The 24,233-nt window shown below is 57.0% G+C and overlaps 1 protein-coding gene across 1 annotated transcript in view; it reads right to left on the bottom strand.

Annotated features, from left to right (window-relative positions):
- Positions 1-326: 326 nt before the first annotated feature.
- Positions 327-24,233, bottom strand: part of LOC116954924 (fibrillin-2-like) — a 516,076-nt gene continuing 492,169 nt past the window's right edge. The window contains exons 60-68 of the mRNA XM_076052694.1: positions 22,419-22,628; positions 20,475-20,600; positions 17,489-17,611; positions 16,121-16,237; positions 15,426-15,554; positions 14,486-14,605; positions 12,994-13,225; positions 11,762-11,990; positions 327-6,055 (exon numbers count right to left, since the gene is read on the bottom strand). Coding sequence (XP_075908809.1) covers positions 5,516-6,055; positions 11,762-11,990; positions 12,994-13,225; positions 14,486-14,605; positions 15,426-15,554; positions 16,121-16,237; positions 17,489-17,611; positions 20,475-20,600; positions 22,419-22,628 — 1,826 coding nt within the window. The 3' untranslated portion in view covers positions 327-5,515. The remainder of the gene's footprint in view (positions 6,056-11,761; positions 11,991-12,993; positions 13,226-14,485; positions 14,606-15,425; positions 15,555-16,120; positions 16,238-17,488; positions 17,612-20,474; positions 20,601-22,418; positions 22,629-24,233) is intronic.

The raw sequence follows: 24,233 nt of genomic DNA, 5'->3' as shown, positions 1-24,233 counted from the left end.
AGCCACCGTGATGATGATAAGAGAGACACGCAGACTCCAAATATACAGCAGCAGGCGTCAGGGTCGGGATCGAACCCACGACCTCCTGTGTACCAGGCGATGTAGTTAACACATCTCGCCACATGAGGTCACCGTGGTTGATGTCCGACGTTTTGCTGCACATGGTGGGGGATCTTCTTTCACACGTCAGACCCCTTTGAAGAAGCCTGCCTCCCCACACCCCCATCCCCACGGCTTCTCTATCCTGCCCAAGCACGTGGGTTGCGGAACGTCGGGCATCATTATGGTGCGGAGCGACACGCAGTGGGCGGCACAACGTCACGGGAGAGCATCAACAACAACAATTATATTATTAATCATCATCATCATCATACCAATCACCCTAACCCTTGCAAAAACACGAAAGTCTCGTCGTCGCCGTCGTTTTATATATATTATAAAATAAAGCACATTCGGTGGATATTCTCGACACATATATAAAATTTTAAAAAAACACGAACTCCTACAAAGGGTTGATTACGATGAGCGAACGGAATAAAAGCGGAGCACCACCGGCACGTGGAATCATCATCCCCCGATAAAATACAACATTTTTTTTTCGTCTGTTTTGACCTAGCACCATATTTGAGACGTGTGACGTTTGAGACCATTGCATGCCACGCGGAAGAAGAATCCAGCGCATCAAAAGCACCCCCCACCGCTCGCTCTCCTCGGCGAACCCCAGACCCAGCTGCTAGTGTAGGCCCCTGTTTCAGAAGCGACCAGGCTGTCGAAGATGATAGCTGCTCGACGAAAGTGGCGGCTGATCATCGTCGTCATCGTCGTCGTCGTCGTTATCTTCGTCATCGTCATCGTCATCATCGTCGTCATCGTCGTCGTCATCGTCGTCGTCACCGTCGTCATCATCGTCGTCATCATTGTCGTCATCATCATTGTCATCATCGTCATCGTCATCATCGTATTCACCGTCATCGTCGTCATCATCATCGTCGTCATCGTCGTCGTCATCATCGTCATCATCGTCATCATCGTCGTCGTCGTCATTGTCGTCATTATCATCGTCGTCGTCATCATCGTCATCATCGTCATCGTCACCATCGTCATCATCGTCGTCACCATCGTCGTCACCATCGTCACCGTCGTCACCGTCGTCACCGTCGTCACCGTCGTCGTCGTCATCGTCGTCGCGTGGAAGTGTATAGCAGCAGGCAGATTAGTCTCGGAACGCGAGTGATGTCGATTCGAAATGTGGAGGAGGGAAAACCCGGGCCAATCCCCCGGAGAGAATCCACGCGGCCACGGGGAGCGAGACGCGAAACTCCAAATCTACAGCAGCAGCAGCAGGCGCCGTAGGGACTTGGGATCGAACCCACGACCTCCTGTGTACCGGGACGAGGGAGGTAACATCTCCCTAGCCACTGTGGCCGCCCCCTTACTATGACGACTGCTAGTCACGTGTCCACCTACTCCGGTCTATGCAGCGACACGTGGGGAGTGACAACACAAACAAACAAACAAACCCCCCCCCTCCATTCGGCGCAGAAACGAAGCCCCTAAGCCAGCAAACCAACTGTGCAGCGCGACCGACGGCGCTCCACCAACAATCATCGGGCGCGTGCAGTGCGTGCAGCGGCCGATTTTGCCGCAACGAGGAAGCGACCGGGAGCGAGGCGCGCCGGCTCGCTCCAAACGCCGTGGGGGCGACGCCGATTTGCGCTCGGGTTCAAGTCACTCCACTGCTGGATGAAGACCGCCCCCCCCCCCCACTACCGCGAGCGGGGGCTTGGTGAAGGCAGTGGGGCAGGGAGCGTAGACTTGGAGGGGGAGGAGTGGGCAGTGGAGTAACAACGCTGCCCTCTGCTGCTCCCAGCATGCATAGTTTCGTATTTCCGGAGAACCGTTCCCACGTCTACACCCTGCCGTCTACTAAGGGATGCGACTGCTGGAAAAGAGAAACGAAATAAGATACAACGTTCCCAACTCACCATCATCATCATCGAGAGAGAGAGAATAGGCGGTGAGGGGTATCCGTCTGTCTGACTATTGTACTCTACAGGATGAGAGTTGTGAGTGATCTCTGACTACTGTACTCTACGGGATGAGAGTTGTGAGTGAACTATCTCTGGCTATACTCTACAGGATGAGAGTTGTGAGTGAACTATCTCTGGCTATACTCTACAGGATGAGAGAGTTGTGAGTGAACTATCTCTGACTATTGTACTCTACAGCATGAGAGTTGTGAGTGAACTATCTCTGGTTATTGTACTCTACAGGATGAGAGTTGTGAGTGAACTATCTCTGACTATTGTACTCTACAGGATGAGAGTTGAGTGAACTATCTCTGACTATTGTACTCTACAGGATGAGTGAGTTGTGAGTGAACTATCTCTGTCTATTGTACTCTACAGGATGAGAGTTGTGAGTGAACTATCTCTGTCTATTGTACTCTACAGGATGAGAGTTGTGAGTGAACTATCTCTGGTTATTGTACTCTACGGGATGGAGAGTTGTGAGTGATCTCTCTCTGGCTATTGTAGTCTACAGGATGAGAGTTGTGAGTGAACTATCTCTGACTATTGTACTCTACAGGATGAGAGTTGTGAATGAACCATCTCTGGCTATACTCTACAGGATGAGAGTTGTGAGTGATCTCTGACTATTGTACTCTACAGGATGAGTGAGTTGTGAGTGAACTATCTCTGGCTATTGTACTCTACAGGATGGAGAGTTGTGAGCTATCTAACGCTCGCTTGTAACGATATTATTCATAACAAAACATTGTTTTGCGGGGTTAGATCTCGTAAATATGACGGTGTCGTTAACCCACCACCACCACCACCCAACACAAACAATGAGTAAGGGCTTGTCACGTAAACAAAACGTGCCAATGAGTTACTTGCTCAGCACTAAACGGTTGCGTCAACCCACAACGTTAACAATTTGAGTAGCGTGTCGTGTCGCCGGTGATTACAACAACTACCAGCAGCTTCATCGGGCGACTTGTGCCCAAATTGTTTACGTGACAAACGTTACCGATTGGCTCTATCGGGTGGTGGTGGTGGTGGGATTCATGACACATTCATTTTCACACGATCTAACCCAAAAAAAAACTTTCATTATGAATAATTTTTGTTCGCGAAAGCATACTGCGACTACGTGTTCAAATTGAAACGACATCTCCGTCGGTGAAGTGCACCCATTGTTTTCTCTTTTTTTGTTCTCTCTTCCCACTGACAAATCTGAGCCGGGAGGGTGCCCAGCACACCATAGGGGTGGTTTTCCACAAGGCCATTTGCCGAGCCGTGCCGAAACCAAGCCTTGATAGCCGCTCGCCACCTCCCACCCCCCCCCTCCCTCCACCTCGCCCGTCGCAATCTGGCTCGGGGCCAAGCAGAGCTGGGCTGGGGCGGGGCTCACGAGGCATCGGTGGGAGTGACGTCAAGTGGCACGGCTCGGCCTCTTGCAGTGGAACAGCAACAAAGAACCGTCGCTAGGCACGGGGGCCACCCCGGCAACGGGCTAAGTGGTAACGGAGGCTCGTGCGTCCGGAATGACTTTGAGCCGCTTACGCAGCCAGTCACACCACCTCAGAGGAGTTTTGATCGCATCTGGCAAGATAGCACTGCACTACGCGCGCGTGTGTGCGTGTGTGTGTGTGTATGTGTGTACACGTGCGCGCGTGTCTACGGATGCGCGCGTGTGCATACACACAAAGACACAATGACATCACGTACGCGCGCGCTTGTGTACGTACGCATGCGTATACATGGCCGACGGAGTACGCACACCGCACACACACACACAGACACCTAAAATAGTACGTACCAATGAACGCACGCATGCACGCAAGGACACGCACGAATAGCAACGATAACAAAGATCCCCCGTATAGCCCACGCAGGCTGCTGGGGGCAAGTGCTGTCGAGTTAGCACCTCTGTGAAGGACGGCGCTGGCGAGCGAGCGAAGGAGGTGCTGCTGGCACCGTGCCCCGGCCGCCTTTGTCTCCCCAGTGCCGATGCTTACACGATGCACCAAGTACTCATTTACGGCTGAGGGGACCTCGGGGAGGCACATGACCGGTTCAGATATTCACCACCGGCGATGGCCGCGAGAGGGAATGGAACTCGGGTCGCCGGGTTCGGAGTCACGCGGAGCGCTAACCGCTGCACCGCCGCTCTCCGTCACGCAAACACAACGACCCCCCCCCCCCTTAACAGACTGTTGGGGCAAGCGCTGTTCACGAGCAGCACCTAACGAAGGCCGGCACGGCACGCGAAGGGGGGTGGGTAGCCAGCACCACGCCCGGCCGCCTTTGTCTCCCCAGTGGCGTTGTTAGCACATCCTACCAGGTACTCATTTTGAGGCTGAGTCGACCTAGGGGAGGCCCAGGACCGGTTCAGATGGTCGTCACTGGTGATATCTACACAAATAGACACTCGCACCCACACACACATATCCTCACACTCACAAACTCTCACCCACACACTCACACCCTCAACAACAACCGCCATTCGCCACTAAGTGGCGGTGACGTCACCACGGCGCTTGTGCCAGGCTATGTGCACCTTGAGGCCACGTGGAGTGTCGAACGCCCGCTGGCAGTTGGTCACGGGACAGACCCAGCAGGTGCCACGGGTCGACTGACTTAGATGACCGAGATGACTGGCTGATGCACCACCTGTGCCCCCTACTGTGCCAACTTGCTGTGCTTTAGCCACCCGGCACTCCGCTCGTTGTTGTGAGCGTCGCTCCTCCGCCCTGTGTTGTTGTTGGAGGGCAACTGCCTCCAACTTCCCGGTAGCGTCCTTCACGAGCCTCCTCCACAGAGGCCGATCTTGGCACTGCTGGTACCAGTCATCGGTAAGTCCACTCAGCTCCACGTCCTCCTGTACCACATCACTCCATCTCTTCTCTAGCCCGTGCTGCGCCAGCTTAGCCTGGTCGGTGGCTGGCTACATGACTTTGTCCAGATCTTTCAAGGATTTGTGGGCTCCTCACAAAATCCAGCCTGGTTAAGCCCAGGATTGATCGTAGGCAGGCCAGCCGAAATGTTTCTAACCGGCAAAGGTGTTCCATTAGGGGGGTCCACGTTTTGCAAGCGTAGAGAAGGGAGGGAATGACTGTGGCCGAGAAGACCTGAAGCTTAGTGCGGAGCGATAGACCAGGTAGCTTCCACACAGCGTTACACAACCGATGAAAAGATAATGCCGCACGACTGATTCGGAGTGAGACCTCTGCTGTCACACCGGAGCTGCTCATGAGCACACTGCCCAGGTATGGGAAACTCTCCACTCTCTCCACAACTGCCCCACACACACACACACACACGCACCCACAAACCCCATGCACTCACACTCACGCACACTGGCCAACACAGCACTTGCCCCAACATTCTGTACGTACCGCCGGCTAAAGACAGGAACCACACGTGCGCCCGCCCACACACGCACCCATGCACACACAAGCACTCGCCCACGCGCACACACACGCACACACATGCACCCGCGCGTGCCGCTAGTTGGTGAGTTCCACGCTGAGCTCCAGGCGGAGCGCCCGCCCCACCTCCCCCGAGGCACGACCGCGGTCCCTCTCCTCCCGCAGGCGCCGCAGCTCGCCGCGCTCAAACGCCGGCGTTCCGCCGATCACCAGCGAATAATCCCCCGGGGTGGCCCTCCTCCGCACCACCCGCAGCAGGGCCGGCCCGGCGGCCGTCGCCGCGGAGGCCCCGGCGTCGTCGGCGGCGGCGGCGGCGCCGGAGACTCCGCCGGCGTGCCGGATTTCGAAGCACGGCTCGGACCGAGCGCCGTCGGGCCGGGCGACGCTGAGGATGCGGTAGCGCACGTGGCCGCTCAGCGTTTTGAGCGCGGGTATGAGAGCGAGGATGGTGATGTCATCATCCTCCTCCTCTTCCTCCTTGTCCTCCTCCTCGCCCGTAGCGGCGGCTTCCTGCGTCTTTCTCTTCTTCGTCTGCCGGTCCTCCCCGTTGCTGCGGGCGCGGAGCTTGCTGGAGAGTGGCACCAGCAGCCTCATCGGACGGTCCGTGTCCAGGCTCGGCTGGGGACACGCCGTGGGGACACGCGGTGGGGACACAGGCGACATGGCTCGCTGCTCAGAGGCACTCATCGTGGTCATGAAGCTGCCTCTGAACCCCATTGACCCCAAACAACCACGATTGACCCCCCACCACTAACTCCACTCACACACTCACTCTCACACATTCACTCACACACTCTCACACACTCACTCTCACACTCAACAACAACAACAACCGCCATTCGCCACTAAGTGACGGTGACGTCACCACGACGCTTGTGCCAGGCCATGTGCACCTTGAGGCCACGTGGAGTGTCGAACGCCCGCTGGCAGGAGGTCACGGGGCAGACCCAGGTGCCACGGGTCGACTGACTGAGATGACTGGCTGATGCACCACCTGTGCTCCCTACTGTGCCAACCTGCTGTGCTTTAGCCACCCGGCGCTCCGCTCGTTGTTGTGAGCATCGCTCCTCCGCCCTCCGTTGTTGTTGGAGGGCGACTACCTCCAACTGCCCAGTAGCGTCCTTCACGAGCCTCCTCCACAGAGGCCGATCTTGACACCGCTGGTACCAGTCACCGGCAAGTCCACTCAGCTCCACGTCCTTCTGTACCACACCACTCCATCTCTTCTCTAGCCCGTGCCGCGCCCGTTAAGCCCCCTCGATCCGGCCGAACAAAAGCTGTTTCGGCATGCGGTGGCTGGACATGCAGGCGCCATGACTCAGCCAACGCAGCCTTGCCTGGCGGAGGAGCTCACTGATGAGACTTTGTCCAGATCTTTCAAGGATTTGTGAGCTCCTCACGCAATGTATCATAGGCAGGCCAGTCTAAATGTTTCTAACCGGTGAAGATTTTCCATTATGGGGGTCCACGTTTTGCAAGCAGAGAGAAGGGAAGAAATTACTGTGGCCGAGAAGACCTGAAGCTTCGTGCGGAGCGGCAGACCAGGTAGCTTCCACACAGCATTACACAACCGATGATAAGATAATGCCGCTTGACTGATTCGGAGTGAGACCTCTGCTGTCAAACCGGAGCCGGTCATGAGCACACTGCCCAGGCAGGGGAAACTTTCCACTGTCTCCACAACTGCCCTATCACCAAATGGGAGTTGGGGGCTGGAGTGTCCGATGGTACAAAATACCCAGGCAGGTGCTTTAGTTTTCGTGGGGCTGATGATAAGGCCCCACATCTTAGTGGCAAGCTCCAGGTTCAGCAGCAGCGCCTCCAACTCCTCCTCTGAGTGAGCAGCAATTACCAGATCATTGGCATACATAACGTGGTTGAGCAACAGGGAGCCATCCCTTGACTGCACCTGGGCATCGATCATCCTCCCATTTTATCTGTACCAGATGTAAATTCCTCCGGTACAGCTATTGAAGGCTTCATGAACTACGTGGTCGAAATAGATGTTAAATAATTTGGGAGCCAGAGGACATCCCTGTCGCACCCCTAGGTGAACAGAGAATGGCTCCGACTCCCGGCCACGTAGTTTACCTGGGGCCGCTCACCATCATAAAGGTCCTTAATGATCGTGAGCAGAGGGTCAGACACTCTGAAAGAACGAAGAACAACCCAGAGCCCAGGCCTACTGATGGTATGATAGGCCTTGACCAGGTCAATAAAGCAGAGATGTAGGTCTTATTGGAATTCCCTACACCTCTGCTGTAGTAGACAGACAGAAAATATGGCATGTGTGCAGGACTGCCCTTTGCTGAAACTGCATTGGGGCTCCGCAAGCCTCTCCTCAGCATGCCTGGCAAACTGAGGAGTGAGATGCCCCTATAGTTGTTACAGTCTATGCGGTCCCCCTTCTTAAAGAGGGGGACCACCAGGGCATCCTTCCAATCCTGTGGAACCCATCCAGTGGTCCAGACTGTTGTTATGATATCATGTAGGGCAGTCTGTGCATAAACGCCACCCTCACTCAACATTTCGCTTGGGAGATCATCTCTGCCCCGTGCCTTTCCTGGTCTCAGACTCCGGATTGCCTTCAGTACTTCCTCAACAGATGGCACCTCAGCCAGCCACTCACAGGGTGTGACTTCTTCCAATATTTGAGGCACCACAGCCTCAGCAGGGCACTTTGTCCCATAATGTTTTCCAGACTGAGGGATTTCCCCTCCCCCAGGACCTCACATAAATGCTCAGCAAATCTGCAAACCTGTTCCTGGGCGTCGGAGATTGGATCACCGTTCTTTCCCCTAATGATGGTAATAGGTTTGGCGCTGCAGGTTCAGAGCCTCACGGATCTGAACCTCCGAGCGAAGGCCTCCTCATTCTCTGACGTGGGATGCTGTAGACGGTGAGAGTGGGCCTGTCGCTTTTTCTCAGCCAGCCTGAGCACCTCCTCTGTCAGCCAGGGTCTCTGGGGAGGTCTGGACCGTGTACCCAAAGCAGCCATTGCAGCTGCATGGAGCCACAGACCTAAACCTCGCCCATTTCCCCTCGACATCAGGAGGAGTGGGGGACGATGCCAACCCCAGCCACAAGCGATGATGAAACTCTCGCTTGCAACTTTCATCAGCTAGCTAAGACCATGCCACTATGGGTTTGAATGGGGTCCTGAGTGGACACCCACCACCGGAGTGGAAGAATGGCAGACACATCCTACAGATAACAAGTCGATGGTCAGTGGGCAGATCAGCTCCACGGTAGGTCCTGGTGTCAAGGACATGGGCCCGCATCTGCTGTTCCGCCACTATGTAGTCCATCAGATGTTCTTGCTTGGACCCGGCATGGATCCATGATGTTGTGTGGATGTGCTGATGCCGGAATAGCGTTTTGGTAATTACAAGCCCATGGGCTGCACAAAAATCTAGAAGCCTCCTGCTGTTGTGGTGCCAGCATCATGACCAACTCGGGCATTGAAGTCACCCAACAAGATGACTCTATCACGAGGGGCCACTTTAGCCAGCACCTGTGACAGGAGGTCATATAAGGCATATAACTAATCGGCCTTGCCTGCATCCCTCCATGGATGTTCGTCTTTGGTGGGAGCATAAGTAACCACGACCACCACCACTCGCCTCTGGGAGTTGGGGGGTGGAGTGTCCGATGGTACAAAATACCCAGGCAGGTGCTTTAGTTTTCGTGGGGCTGATGATAAGGCCCCACATCTTAGTGGCAAGCTCCAGGTTCAGCAGCAGCGCCTCCAACTCCTCCTCTGAGTGAGCAGCAATTACCAGATCATTGGCATACATAACGTGGTTGAGCAACAGGGAGCCATCCCTTGACTGCACCTGGGCATCGATCATCCTCCCATTTTATCTGTACCAGATGTAAATTCCTCCGGTACAGCTATTGAAGGCTTCATGAACTACGTGGTCGAAATAGATGTTAAATAATTTGGGAGCCAGAGGACATCCCTGTCGCACCCCTAGGTGAACAGAGAATGGCTCCGACTCCCGGCCACGTAGTTTACCTGGGGCCGCTCACCATCATAAAGGTCCTTAATGATCGTGAGCAGAGGGTCAGACACTCTGAAAGAACGAAGAACAACCCAGAGCCCAGGCCTACTGATGGTATGATAGGCCTTGACCAGGTCAATAAAGCAGAGATGTAGGTCTTATTGGAATTCCCTACACCTCTGCTGTAGTAGACAGACAGAAAATATGGTATGTGTGCAGGACTGCCCTTTGCTGAAACTGCATTGGGGCTCCGCAAGCCTCTCCTCAGCATACCTGGCAAACTGAGGAGTGAGATGCCCCTATAGTTGTTACAGTCTATGCGGTCCCCCTTCTTAAAGAGGGGGACCACCAGGACATCCTTTCAATCCTGTGGAACCCATCCAGTGGTCCAGACTGTTGTTATGATATCATGTAGGGCAGTCTGTGCATAAACGCCACCCTCACTCAACATTTCGCTTGGGAGATCATCTCTGCCCCGTGCCTTTCCTGGTCTCAGACTCCGGATTGCCTTCAGTACTTCCTCAACAGATGGCACCTCAGCCAGCCACTCACAGGGTGTGACTTCTTCCAATATTTGAGGCACCACAGCCTCAGCAGGGTCATCCCCACTTTGTCCCATAATGTTTTCCAGACTGAGGGATTTCCCCTCCCCCAGGACCTCACATAAATGCTCAGCAAATCTGCAAACCTGTTCCTGGGCGTCGGAGATTGGATCACCGTTCTTTCCCCTAATGATGGTAATAGGTTTGGCGCTGCAGGTTCAGAGCCTCACGGATCTGAACCTCCGAGCGAAGGCCTCCTCATTCTCTGACGTGGGATGCTGTAGACGGTGAGAGTGGGCCTGTCGCTTTTTCTCAGCCAGCCTGAGCACCTCCTCTGTCAGCCAGGGTCTCTGGGGAGGTCTGGACCGTGTACCCAAAGCAGCCATTGCAGCTGCATGGAGCCACAGACCTAAACCTCGCCCATTTCCCCTCGACATCAGGAGGAGTGGGGGACGATGCCAACCCCAGCCACAAGCGATGATGAAACTCTCGCTTGCAACTTTCATCAGCTAGCTAAGACCATGCCACTATGGGTTTGAATGGGGTCCTGAGTGGACACCCACTACCGGAGTGGAAGAATGGCAGACACATCCTACAGATAACAAGTCGATGGTCAGTGGGCAGATCAGCTCCACGGTAGGTCCTGGTGTCAAGGACATGGGCCCGCATCTGCTGTTCCGCCACTATGTAGTCCATCAGATGTTCTTGCTTGGACCCGGCATGGATCCATGATGTTGTGTGGATGTGCTGATGCCGGAATAGCGTTTTGGTAATTACAAGCCCATGGGCTGCACAAAAATCTAGAAGCCTCCTGCTGTTGTGGTGCCAGCATCATGACCAACTCGGGCATTGAAGTCACCCAACAAGATGACTCTATCACGAGGGGCCACTTTAGCCAGCACCTGTGACAGGAGGTCATATAAGGCATATAACTAATCGGCCTTGCCTGCATCCCTCCATGGATGTTCGTCTTCGGTGGGAGCATAAGTAACCACGACCACCACCACTCGCCTCTGGTTGATGGGAAGGCGAGCCAAAAGTAGCCTGGGGCTTACAGCTTCCCACACCTCTCTGCCATGCTCCCATGCCCCCTTCATTCTTTTGTTTATAAGAAGAGCCACTCCCTGTTGTTTGGCAGTCTCCTGCCCCGAGGAGAGGACTGTCCACCCCTCATGGTGGCAGGAGCCAGAGCCGGTCCACCGGACCTCCTGAATACCACAGAGATCCAGGCAGTACTGGTCCAGCTCTGGACAGAGGAGTGGCAGCCTCTCCTCCGCAGTGAGCGTTCGAACATTCCACGTGGCCACCCGTAGTGGTTTTTCGTTGTTTCTGGAGGAGCCCCGAGGGTAAGGATTCAGTCTCCTGGCTCCGCAAAATGGAGTTTTGGCCAGGAGACGCCATAGACGCCTGTCCCCCCGGGGGCCTATGCCTCAAGCTTAGTTACATTTTTAAATCGTGGTTTGGTGGTAATTAATTGAAGGTGGAGGGGTAAGCCGGCCCCTCGCACCCATCCAAACTCACACACTTACTCACACACTCACTCACAAACTCTCACTCACGCTCACATGCAGTGAGTTGCCATGCAAGGCATGACAGCGGCTCAGATCTGCACGGCGACGACGAAGATGATGTGGGCTCACGGTGACGACGACGACGACGATCGCAATGACGATGACGACGACAATCCCGATGACGAATGGCGAGACGGTGACGATCGGAACATCGACGGCCACACTCACGACGACGATGACGACGACGGCGGCGACGACGACCCTCACCTGGCTGGCGACGTCGTCGTCCCCGCGCTCCGTCTCCTCCCCGGCGGTGCCGTTGGCACCGCGGCGGAAGCGTCCACCCTTGGGCACGCCGTTCACCTTGCAGTCGTAGCAGCCCTCGTGCGACAGCTCGTTACCATCGCCGCCGCCGCCGCCGTCACCGCCGTCACCGCCGTCGTCACCCAGCGCGAAGCCCTGGCCGTTGGTGAAACCCATGCCTGACACGCAGTGCCTGGGGGTGGTGGGTGGGAGTGGGGTGGGGGGGTGGGAGTGGGGTGGGTGGGTGGTGGGTGGGTGTGTGGTTGGGTGGGTGTGTGGTGGGTGGGGGTGGGGTGGGTGGGTGTGGGGTGGGGTGGGTGGGTGGGTGTGGGGTGGTTTGGTGGTGGGTGGGTGTGGGGTTGGGTGGGTGTGGGGTTGGGTGGGTGTGTGGTGGGTGGGTGGGTGTGTGGTGGGTGGGTGTGTGGTGTGGTGGGGTGGGGTGGGTGGGTGTGGGGTGTGGTGGGGTGGGGTGGGTGGGTGTGGGGTGGGTGGGTGTGTGGTGGGTGGGTGTGTGGTGTGGTGGGGTGGGGTGGGTGGGTGTGGGGTGGGTGGGTGTGTGGTGGGTGGGTGTGGGGTGGGTGTGGGGTAGGTGTGGGGTGGGTGGGTGGTGGGTGGGTGTGGGGTGGGTGTGGGGTAGGTGTGGGGTGGGTGGGTGGGTGGGTGTGGGGTGGTTTGGTGGTGGGTGGGTGTGGGGTTGGGTGGGTGTGGGGTTGGGTGGGTGTGTGGTGGGTGGGTGGGTGTGTGGTGGGTGGGTGTGTGGTGTGGTGGGGTGGGGTGGGGTGGGTGGGTGTGGGGTGGGTGGGTGTGTGGTGGGTGGGTGTGGGGTGGGTGTGGGGTAGGTGTGGGGTGGGTGGGTGGTGGGTGGGTGTGGGGGTGGGTGGGTGTGTGGTGGGTGGGTGTGGGTGTGGGGGTGGGTGTGTGGTGTGGTGGGGTGGGGTGAGACACGCAGCCAAACGATCTCACGGACACCGTGACAAAGGCCCCCCACGTAGCTGATGGCGAGCAAAAGCTCCTATGGAAGGCCTCGTCCTCGACATCATCATCGTCATCATCGTCATCATCGTCCCATCCCCCCATCATCGCCTCACCATCAGCCCCCATCATCGCACGCGTGCCACATGCACCGTGTGTGTACGCGTGTGTACACACAGGTGTACACGCCCGTGTACACACACAGGGTGTACGCGGGCTCTCACCCCTGGCCGACGCGGTAGTAGCCGGGCGGACAGCCGCACAGGTAGCCACCCTCAGTGTTGGAGCAACCGTGGCTGCAGGGGCTCAGCGTCGAGGTGCACTCGTTGACGTCACGGCAGGCACCGCCAGGGGACTCGTAGCTGTAGCCCGTGGGGCACGCGCACTTAAAGCTGCCCAGCGTGTTGTAGCACGAGGCACGCCCACACACGCGCGGGTTCACGCACTCGTTCTCGTCTGGGGAGGGGAGGGGGAGGGGTGGGGGGAGGGGAATTACGAATCTCTTAGCCCCCCTCACCCCCACCCCCCCAACATTGTTTCCAAATGTCACGCCACTCTGATGAGGACTCGCCAAGTATTTGATAGTGGGGGGGGAGGGGGTAAGGTTGAGTATTTCTCCCTCCAACCACCCACCCTCCCCCCACCTTCCTCCCACCCTCCCCCCACCCTCCTCCCACCCTCCTCCCACCCTCCCCCCACCCTCCTCCCACCCTCCTCCCACCCTCACCCACCCTCCCCCACCCTCCCCCACCCTCCCCCCACCCTCCTCCCATCCTCCCCCCACCCTCCCCCCACCCTCACCCACCCTCCCCCCACCCTCCTCCCACCCTCCCCCCACCCAACATCAACAGCCGCCGTTCGCCACTAAGCGACGGTGATGTCACCACGGCACCTGTGCCAGGCTAGGTGCACTTTGAGGCCGCCACGTGAAGTGTAGGAGGCTCGCTGCCGGCAGACCCAGCAGGTGCCATGGGGTTGCTGACTGAGATGACCGGTAGATGCACCACCAGCTGTACCCCCCTACTGTGCCAGGCTAGGTGCAGGAGGTCTCGGGACAGACCCAGCAGGTGCCATGGGTTGGCTGACTGAGATGACCGGTAGATGCACCGCCAACTGTACCCCCCTTACTGTGCCAGGCTAGGTGCAGGAGGAGGTCACGGGACAGACCCAGCAGGTGCCATGGGGTTGCTGACTGAGATGACCGGTAGATGCACCACCACCGGTACCCCCCCTACTGTGCCAGGCTAGGTGCAGGAGGAGGTCACGGGACAGACCCAGCAGGTGCCATGGGGTTGCTGACTGTGATGACCGGTAGATGCATCACCAGCTGTACCCCCCTTGCTGTGCCAGGCTAGGTGCAGGAGATCTGCGTCTGTCCCGAGACTGAGATGACCGGTAGATGCACCACCAGCTGTACCCCCCTTACTGTGCCAGGCTAGGTGCAGGAGGTCTGGGTCTGTCCTGAGACTGAGATGACCGGTAGATGCACCCAATCTCCCCTCATCCGCTCCTATCCCCTCCGCTCCCCTTCCTCATCCTTCCCCTCCCCCTTCCCCTCCCCCCTTCCCCTCCTCCCCCCTTTCCCCTCTCTCATCCTTCCCCCCCCCCCCTTCCCCTCCTCCCCCCTTTCCCCTCTCTCATCCTTCCCCTCTCCCCTCCCCCTATCTCCTCTCTCCCCCCCCCCTCTCTCCTCCCCCCCCTCTCTCCCCCGCTCACCGATGCACTGGTTCCACTGGTAGTGCTGCATGTAGCCAGCGGGGCAGGAGCAGCGGTAACCCCCCACCATGTTCTGGCAGCCGTGCTGGCAGCGGTGACTCCCGCTGCACTCGTCCACGTCTGTGGGGGGGGGGGGGGGGGGGGGGGGGTAGGTGGGTGGGGGGGGGTTGGGTGGAAGGGGGTTCAGTGGGGCGTTGGGTGGGCGAATTGGTAGTTAGGTAGGTAGCTGTGTAGGTAGGTGGGAAGGCGAGTAGGTGGGTGGGTAGGTGAGTAGATGGGTCGGTAGGTGGGTGGTTAGTTAGTTGGGTGGGTGGGTGGTTAGTTGGGTGGGTAGGTGGGCGGGTAGGTGGGAAGGTAGGCTGGTAGGCGAGTAGGTGGGGAGTTGGGTCGGTAAATGGGTAGTTGGGTAGGTAGGTAGCTATGTAGGTAGGTGGGAAGGCGAGTAGGTGGGTGTGTAGGTGAGTAGATGGGTCGGTAGGTGGGTGGTTAGTTAGTTGGGTGGGTGGGTGGGCGGGTAGGTGGGAAGGTGGGAAGGCGACTAGGTGGGTGGGTAGTTAGGTAAATGGGTGGGTAGGTGTGTGGTTAGGCGGGTGAGTAGGTGGGTGAGTAGGTGGGTGAGTAGGTGGGTGAGTAGGTGGGTGAGTAGGTGGGTAGGTGGGTGGTTAGGCGGGTGAGTAGGTGGGTGAGTAGGTGGGTGAGTAGGTGGGTAGGAGGGTGGTTAGGCGGGTGAGTAGGTGGGTGAGTAGGTGGGTGAGTAGGTGGATGAGTAGGTGGGTGGTTAGGCGGGTGAGTAGGTGGGTTAGTAGGTGGGTGAGTAGGTGGGTGGTTAGGCGGTGAGTAGGCGGGTGAGTAGGTGGGTGAGTAGGTGGGTGAGTAGGTGGGTGAGTAGGTGGGTGAGTAGGTGTGTAGGTGGGCGGGTGAGTAGGTGGGTATTGAGCACCATCGCAGTTGAGTCCGGACGCGTCGAGGCTGAACCCGCGCTGACACTCGCACTCGAAGCTGCCCGGGGTGTTCTGGCAGACGCCCTGAGAGCCACACAAGCCGGGCTGACCCACGCACTCATTGTTGTCTGTGCAGGGAGAGAGGGGGGTGGGGGGAGGTTACCCTGTCCGAACACACACACTCCCTCATTCACTCCCTCCCTCACTCGCTCGCTCGCTCATTCAATCGCTCATTTACTCATTCCCTCCCTCCCTCGCTGATTCCCTTAGTCACTCACTCGGCCCTTCAATCGCTCGCTCCATCATTCACTCCCTCGCTCGCTCCCTCACTCCCCGAGTCCCTCGCTCGCACGCTCCATCACTCGCTCCCTCTCTCACTCGCTCCATCACTCACTCGCTCCCTCGCTCACTCCCTCGCTCACTCCCTCGCTCGCTCGCTCCCTCTCTCACTCCCTCGCTCACTCCCTCGCTCACTCCCTCGCTCACTCCCTCGCTCACTCGCTCCCTCACTCACTCGCTCCCTCGCTCACTCGCTCACTCGCTCCCTCGCTCACTCCCTCGCTCGCTCCATCGCTCGCTCACTCACTCCATCACCCGCTCGCTCACTCCATCACCCGCTCGCTCACTCCATCGCCCGCTCGCTCTCTCTCTGTCCGGCAGCAGTGAGCAGGTGAGTGTTGAGGGGCCCGCTCACCGATGCAGGCCGTGTGGTGCTGAGTGAACCCTGACGGGCACTTGCAGGTGAAGCCGCCCACTGTGTTGACGCACAAGAACTGGCAGTTGTGCTGCTTGCTGGAACACTCGTCCAGGTCTGCACGTCACACACACACACACGTCATCACACACACACACGCGTCATCACACACACACACACGTCGTCATCACACACACACACACACACGTCGTCATCACACACACACACACGCGTCATCACACACACACACGCGTCATCACACACACACACGCGTCATCACACACACACACGCGTCGTCACACACACACACGTCATCACACACACACACACGCGTCATCACACACACACGTCATCACACACACACACACACACGCGTCATCACACACACGCACGTCGTCACACACACACACGCGTCATCACACACGCGTCATCACACACACACACACACGCGTCATCACACACACACACACGCGTCATCACACACACACACGTCATCACACACACACACACGCGTCATCACACACACGCGTCATCACACACACACACGCGTCATCACACACGCGTCATCACACACACACACACACGCGTCATCACACACACACGCGTCATCACACACACACACACACGCGTCATCACACACACACACACACGCGTCATCACACACACACACGCGTCATCACACACACACACACACGCGTCATCACACACACACGCGTCATCACACACACACACACACGCGTCATCACACACACACACACACGCGTCATCACACACACACACACACGCGTCATCACACACACGTCATCACACACACACACGCGTCATCACACACACACACGTCGTCATCACACACACACACACACACGTCGTCATCACACACACACACACGCGTCATCACACACACACACGCACGCGTCATCACACACACACACGTCGTCACACGCACACACGCACGTCATCACACACACACACGCGTCATCACACACACACACGCGTCATCACACACACACACGCGTCATCACACACACACACACGCGTCATCACACACACACACGCGTCATCACACACACACGCGCGCGCGTCACACACACACACACACACGCGTCATCACACACACACACGCACGTCGTCACACACACACACACACACGCGTCATCACACACACACACGCGTCATCACACACACACACGCGTCATCACCAACACACACACACGCGTCATCACCAACACACACACACACACGTCGTCATCACACGCGCACACACACACGCACGTCATCACACGCACGTCGTTACTCGCACACAAGCATCACGTTCCCATCCCGTCGTGATCCACCAACCCCCGCCGCCACCCCCTTCCCCGCGTTTACCCTTGCAGGTCTTGCCGTCGTCCTGCATGACGTATCCACGGGGACAGGCGCACTGGAAGCTGCCCTCCGTGTTCCTGCAGATGAAGTTGCACGGCTTGGGAGCCTGGACGCACTCGTCCAGGTCTGTGGGGGGCGGGGGGGGCGGGGGGGCGGGGGGGGCGGGGGGGGCGGGGGGGTGTACATCACCGACGTTCGATGGCCATCCGCGTCGTTACAGCGGTCGGCGTCGGTGCCCGTGCTTGAGCCGAGTTGTCTCAGGCGCAGCGAGGTCACGGTCTCAGCGCGGTCGCCAGTGACTCACACAGAGACCCATAGACTCACACAGAGACCCACAGACTCACGTAGAGACCCACACACTCACGTAGAGACCCGTAGACTCACACAGAGACCCACAGACTCACGTAGAGACCCACACACTCACGTAGAGACCCATAGACTCCCTCAGAGACCCACAGACTCGCATAGAGACCCAAAGACTGACATAGAGACCCAAAGACTGACATAGAGACCCACAGACTCACACAGAGACCCACAGACTCACGCAGAGACCCATAGACTCGCATAGAGACCCACAGACTGACATAGAGACCCATAAACTCACGCAGAGACCCACAGACTCACGCAGAGACCAATAGACTCACGCAGAGACCCATAGACGACACACAGAGACGCATAGACTCACACAGAGACCCATAGACTCACGCAGAGACCCATAGACCCACACAGAGACCCACAGACTCACGTAGAGATCCCCCATAGACTCACACAGAGACCCATAGACCCACACAGAGACCCACAGACTCACATAGAGACCCATAGACTCACGCAGAGACCCATAGACTCACGCAGAGACCCATAGACTCAAGTAGAGACCCATAGACTCACACAGAGACCCATAGCCTCATGCAGAGACCCATATACTCACGCAGAGACCCATAGACTCACACAGAGACCCACAGACTCACGCAGAGACCCATAGACTCCCTCAGAGACCCACAGACTCGCATAGAGACCCAAAGACTGACATAGAGACCCACAGACTCACACAGAGACCCACAGACTCACGCAGAGACCCATAGACTCGCATAGAGACCCACAGACTGACATAGAGACCCACAGACTCACACAGAGACCCATAGACTCGCATAGAGACCCACAGACTGACACAGAGACCCACAGACTCACGCAGAGACCCATAGACTCACGTAGAGACCCACAGACCCACACAGAGACCCATAGACTCATGCAGAGACCCATATACTCACGTAGAGACCCACAGACTCACATAGAGACCCGTAGACTCACACAGAGACCCACAGACTCACATAGAGACCCATATACTCACACAGACTCACATAGAGACCCGTAGACTCACATAGAGACCCACAGACACACACAGAGACCCATAGACTTACGTAGAGACCCGTAGACTCACGCAGAGACCCATAGACTCACGTAGAGATCCATAGACTCATGTAGAGACCCATAGACTCACGCAGAGACCCATAGACTCACGTAGAGACCCACAGACTCACATAGAGACCCGTTGACTCACGTAGAGACCCATAGACTCACGTAGAGACCCACAGACCCACACAGAGACCCATAGACTCATGCAGAGACCCATATACTCACGTAGAGACCCACAGACTCACATAGAGACCCGTAGACTCACACAGAGACCCACAGACTCACATAGAGACCCATATACTCACACAGACTCACATAGAGACCCGTAGACTCACATAGAGACCCACAGACACACACAGAGACCCATAGACTCACGTAGAGACCCGTAGACTCACGCAGAGACCCATAGACTCACGTAGAGATCCATAGACTCATGTAGAGACCCATAGACTCACGCAGAGACCCATAGACTCACGTAGAGACCCACAGACTCACATAGAGACCCATAGACTCACGCAGAGACCCATAGACTTACGCAGAGACCCACAGACTCACGTAGAGACCCACAGACTCACGTAGACACCCACAGAATCGCGTAGAGACCCACAGACTCACATAGAGACCCATAGACTCACGTAGAGACCCATAGACTCACACAGAGACCCATAGACTCACGTAGAGACCCATAGACTCACGCAGAGACTCACAGACTCGCATAGAGACCCATAGACTCACACAGAGACTCACAGACTCACGTAGAGACCCATAGACTCACACAGAGACTCATAGCCTCATGCAGAGACCCACAGACTCACACAGAGACCCACAGACTCGCATAGAGACCCAAAGACTGACATAGAGACCCACAGACTCACACAGAGACCCACAGACTCACGCAGAGACCCATAGACTCGCATAGAGACTCACAGACTGACATAGAGACCCACAGACTCACACAGAGACCCACAGACTCAAATAGAGACCCATAGACTCGCATAGAGACCCACAGACAGACACAGAGACCCACAGACTCACGCAGAGACCCATAGACTCACGTAGAGACCCACAGACCCACACAGAGACCCATAGACTCATGCAGAGACCCATATACTCACGTAGAGACCCACAGACTCACATAGAGACCCGTAGACTCACACAGAGACCCACAGACTCACATAGAGACGCATATACTCACACAGACTCACATAGAGACCCGTAGACTCACATAGTGACCCACAGACACACACAGAGACCCATAGACTCACGTAGAGACCCATAGACTCATGTAGAGACCCATAGACTCACGCAGAGACCCACAGACTCACGTAGAGACCCACAGACTCACGTAGAGACCCACAGACTCACGTAGACACCCACAGACTCACCACACAGAGACCCACCGACTCACGTAGACACCCACAGACTCACGTAGAGACCCACAGACTCACACAGAGACCCACCGACTCACACAGAGACCCACCGACTCACGTAGAGACCCACCGACTCACACAGCGAGTTAGGGGGTGTTGGGTGCGTGCTAGGCGGAGTGAACGTTGGGTGCGCTCCCGGGGCGTACCAACGCAGGCCGTGCGGGAGAGGTCTGTGGTGTATCCCGGCCGGCAGAGGCAGTGGTGCGAGCCTTCCGAGTTGACGCACGTGCCGTGCTCGCACGTGCTCGGCAGCACCGCACACTCGTTGATGTCTGCCGCACAGACGACCGGGTTGGAGGGAGGGGGGACGGGGTGGGGGGGGCACGGGGTGGTGATGATGACGGGTGGACGCACCAAGAGGTGGAGGGAGAGAGGTGGAGAGAGGTGGAGAGAGAGAAGGGGAGAGAGAGAGAGGTGGAGAGAGAGAGGTGGAGAGAGAGAGAGGTGGAGAGAGAGAGAAGGGGAGAGAGAGAGAGAGGAGAGGTGGAGAGAGAGAGAGGTGGAGAGAGAGAGGTGGAGAGAGAGAGGTGGAGAGAGAGAGAGGTGGAGAGAGAGAGGTGGAGAGAGAGAGAGGTGGAGAGAGAGAGGTGGAGAGAGAGAGAGGTGGAGAGAGAGAGGTGGAGAGAGAGAGAGGTGGAGAGAGAGAAGGGGAGAGAGAGAAGGGGAGAGAGAGGTGGAGAGAATGAATGAAATGAAACTTGAAACTTGAATGAGAGGGGGAGCGGGAGTCAAGCTGTCTGTCTGAACCGGCTCAAGCCTCCCGTTAACCACGTGACTTCTGCGTGGTCACCCCCCCCCCCCCCACTCTGAACCCCTCTCACTGCCACCGCCCCACTGTGAAAACAGACTCCACTCTGTTGGTGTAGCCCGGTCCGTGTGGGAACAGCTTGCTAACCGCTGCACCGCCACTCTTGCACCCCTACACACTCCTATACTGTCCAACACACACTCTCACTCTCCTACTCTCTCCTACTCTCTCCTACTCTCTCCTACTCTCTCACTCTCCTACTCTCTCCTACACTCTCCTACACTCTCACTCTCCTACTCTCTCACTCTCCTACTCTCTCCCACACTCTCCTACTCTCTCACTCTCCTACTCTCTCACTCTCCTACTCTCTCCCACTCTCTCCTACTCTCTCTTACACTCTCTCCTACTCTCCCACTCTCCTACCTCTCTCCTACTCTCCCACTCTCCTACTCTCTCCTACTCTTCCCTATCTCTCTCCTACTCTCTCCTACTCACTCTCCTACTCTCTCCTACACTCTCACTCTCCTACTCTCTCCTACTCTCTCCCACTCTCCTACTCTCTCCTACTCTGCCACTCTCCTACTCTCTCCTACTCTCTCCCACTCTCTCATACTCTCTCCCACACTCTCCTACTTTCTCCCACTCTCTCCTACTCTCTCCTACTCTCTCCCACTCTCTCCTACTCTCTCCTACTCTCCCACTCTCCTACTCTCTCCCACTCTCTCCTACTCTCTCCCACTCTCTCCTACTCTCTCCCACTCTCTCCTACTCTCTCCTACTCTCCCACTCTCCTACTCTCTCCTACTCTCTCCCACTCTCTCCTACTCTCTCCCACTCTCTCCTACTCTCTCCCCACTCTCTCCTACTCTCTCCCACTCTCTCCTACTCTCTCCCACACTCTCCTACTCTCACTCTCCTACACTCTCCTACACTCTCTCCTACTCTCTCACTCTCCTACTCTCTCACTCTCCTACTCTCTCCTACACTCTCCCACACTCTCTCACTCTCCTACTCTCTCACTCTCCTACACTCTCACTCTCCTACTCTCTCCTACACTCTCACTCTCCTACTCTCTCACTCTCTCCTACTCTCCTACTCTCTCACTCTCCTACTCTCTCACTCTCCTACTCTCTCACTCTCCTACCCTCTCCTACACTCTCCTACTCTCTCACTCTCCTACACTCTCACTCTCCTACTCTCTCACTCTCCTACTCTCTCCTACACTCTCCCACTCTCTCCTACACTCTCCCACTCTCTCCTACTCTCTCCTACTCTCTCCCACTCTCTCCTACTCTCCTACACTCTCTCACTCTCTCTCCCACACGCCCTCCGACACTCTCACCGTGCCCGTCCGTGGTGTACCCCGGCCCGTGCGGGCACAGCTTGCGGAAGGGCGCCGTGCCGGGCAGCGGGCAGAGATCACAGCCGGTGCCCCATCCCCGCCCGCCGGAGCAGCAGCAGCACTGGGACCTGGTGACGAGCGCCGGGCTGCTCGACGTCATCTGGCACAGCGACTGCAGAACCTCCGTGAAGCAGAAGCCCTGGCGGTTGTCTGCCGCGGACAGAGACGGCGCAACTCACGCAACTCACGCAACTCGCGCAACTCGCGCAACTCACGCAACCCGCGCAACTCACGCAACTCACGCAACTCACGCAACTCGCGCAACTCGCGCAACTCACGCAACTCACGCAACTCGCGCAACTCACGCAACTCACGCAACTCGCGCAACTCGCGCAACTCACGCAACCCGCGCAACTCACGCAACTCACGCAACTCACGCAACCCGCGCAACTCACGCAACTCACGCAACTCACGCAACTCGCGCAACTCGCGCAACTCACGCAACTCGCGCAACTCACGCAACCCCGCGCAACTCACGCAACTCGCGCAACTCGCGCAACTCGCGCAACTCACGCAACTCGCGCAACTCGCGCAACTCACGCAACTCGCGCAACTCGCGCAACTCGCGCAACCTGTGCAACCCCGCACAACCCCGCGCCCGTACAAACGCTCAACCGCACGACTAAAAAAACGATTTCGTTTCTTTTTTTTACTTCACCAGGTAAGGCTCATGCTGAGCTTTTTCCCAGAAGCGACCCTGGGCCATCGCAAATGACAGCTCAACGGAGTGGGCTCATCGTCGTCGTCGTCATCATCATCATCGTCGTCATCGTCGTCGTCATCGTCGTCATCGTCATCGTCGTCATCGTCGTCGTCATCGTCGTCGTCATCGTCGTCATCGTCGTCATCGTCGTCGTCATCGTCGTCATCGTCACCGTGTGGAAAGTTATAGCAGCAGTCAAGCGCCCTGAACGCGCGGTGACGTCGATTGTAAATGTGGAGGGAAAATCCGGAGGACCCCGGAGAAAAATCCACGCTACCACAGGGAGAGAGAGCGAGAGGGAGAGACGCAGACTCCAATTACTCGACCTAGGGAAGACGCGAGAGTGGATCAAATATTTAAGACAGGCGTGCACACACACACAGGCACACACAGAGGCAAAGACAAAGATCCCCCGTGTAGCCTTAGCAGACTGTAGGGGCAAGTGCTGTTAGCGTGCACCTATGAAGGCTGGAACGGCACACGAGGGGGTTGGGTGGCCAACGCCACGCCCGGCCGCCTTTGTCTCCCCAGTGGCGATGTTTACACATCGCATCAGGTATTTATTTGAGGCTGAGTCGACCTAGGAGAGTCCCAGGACCGGTTCAGATAAGCGTCACCGGTGTTGGCCGTGAGCGGGAATCGAACCCGGGTCGCCGGGTTCATAGCGCAGCGTAGCGCTAACCGCTACACCACCGCTCCCCACTACACACAGACACACAGGCACATGCACACGTACACACGAGTACACACGTGTACATACGAGTACACACACACGTACACACACAGGTTCATAGCGCAGCGCGCTAACCGCTACACTACACAAAGGCACACAAACACACACAGGCATAGACACACCCAGGCATAGACACACACACACACAGCCGTACACACACACACACAGCCGTAGACACACACACAGGCGTAGACACACACACCCAGGCGTAGACACACACACACAGGCGTAGACACACACACACAGGCGTAGACACACACACAGGCACACACACACACCCAGGCATAGACACATACACACAGCCGTAGACACACACACA

This window comes from Petromyzon marinus, chromosome 57 (genome assembly GCF_048934315.1).
Source record: "Petromyzon marinus isolate PM22_M1 ecotype Great Lakes invasive population chromosome 57, UKy_Petmar_22M1.pri1.0, whole genome shotgun sequence".
NCBI lineage: Eukaryota > Metazoa > Chordata > Hyperoartia > Petromyzontiformes > Petromyzontidae > Petromyzon > Petromyzon marinus.
This window is presented reverse-complemented; position numbering and strand designations above follow the sequence as displayed.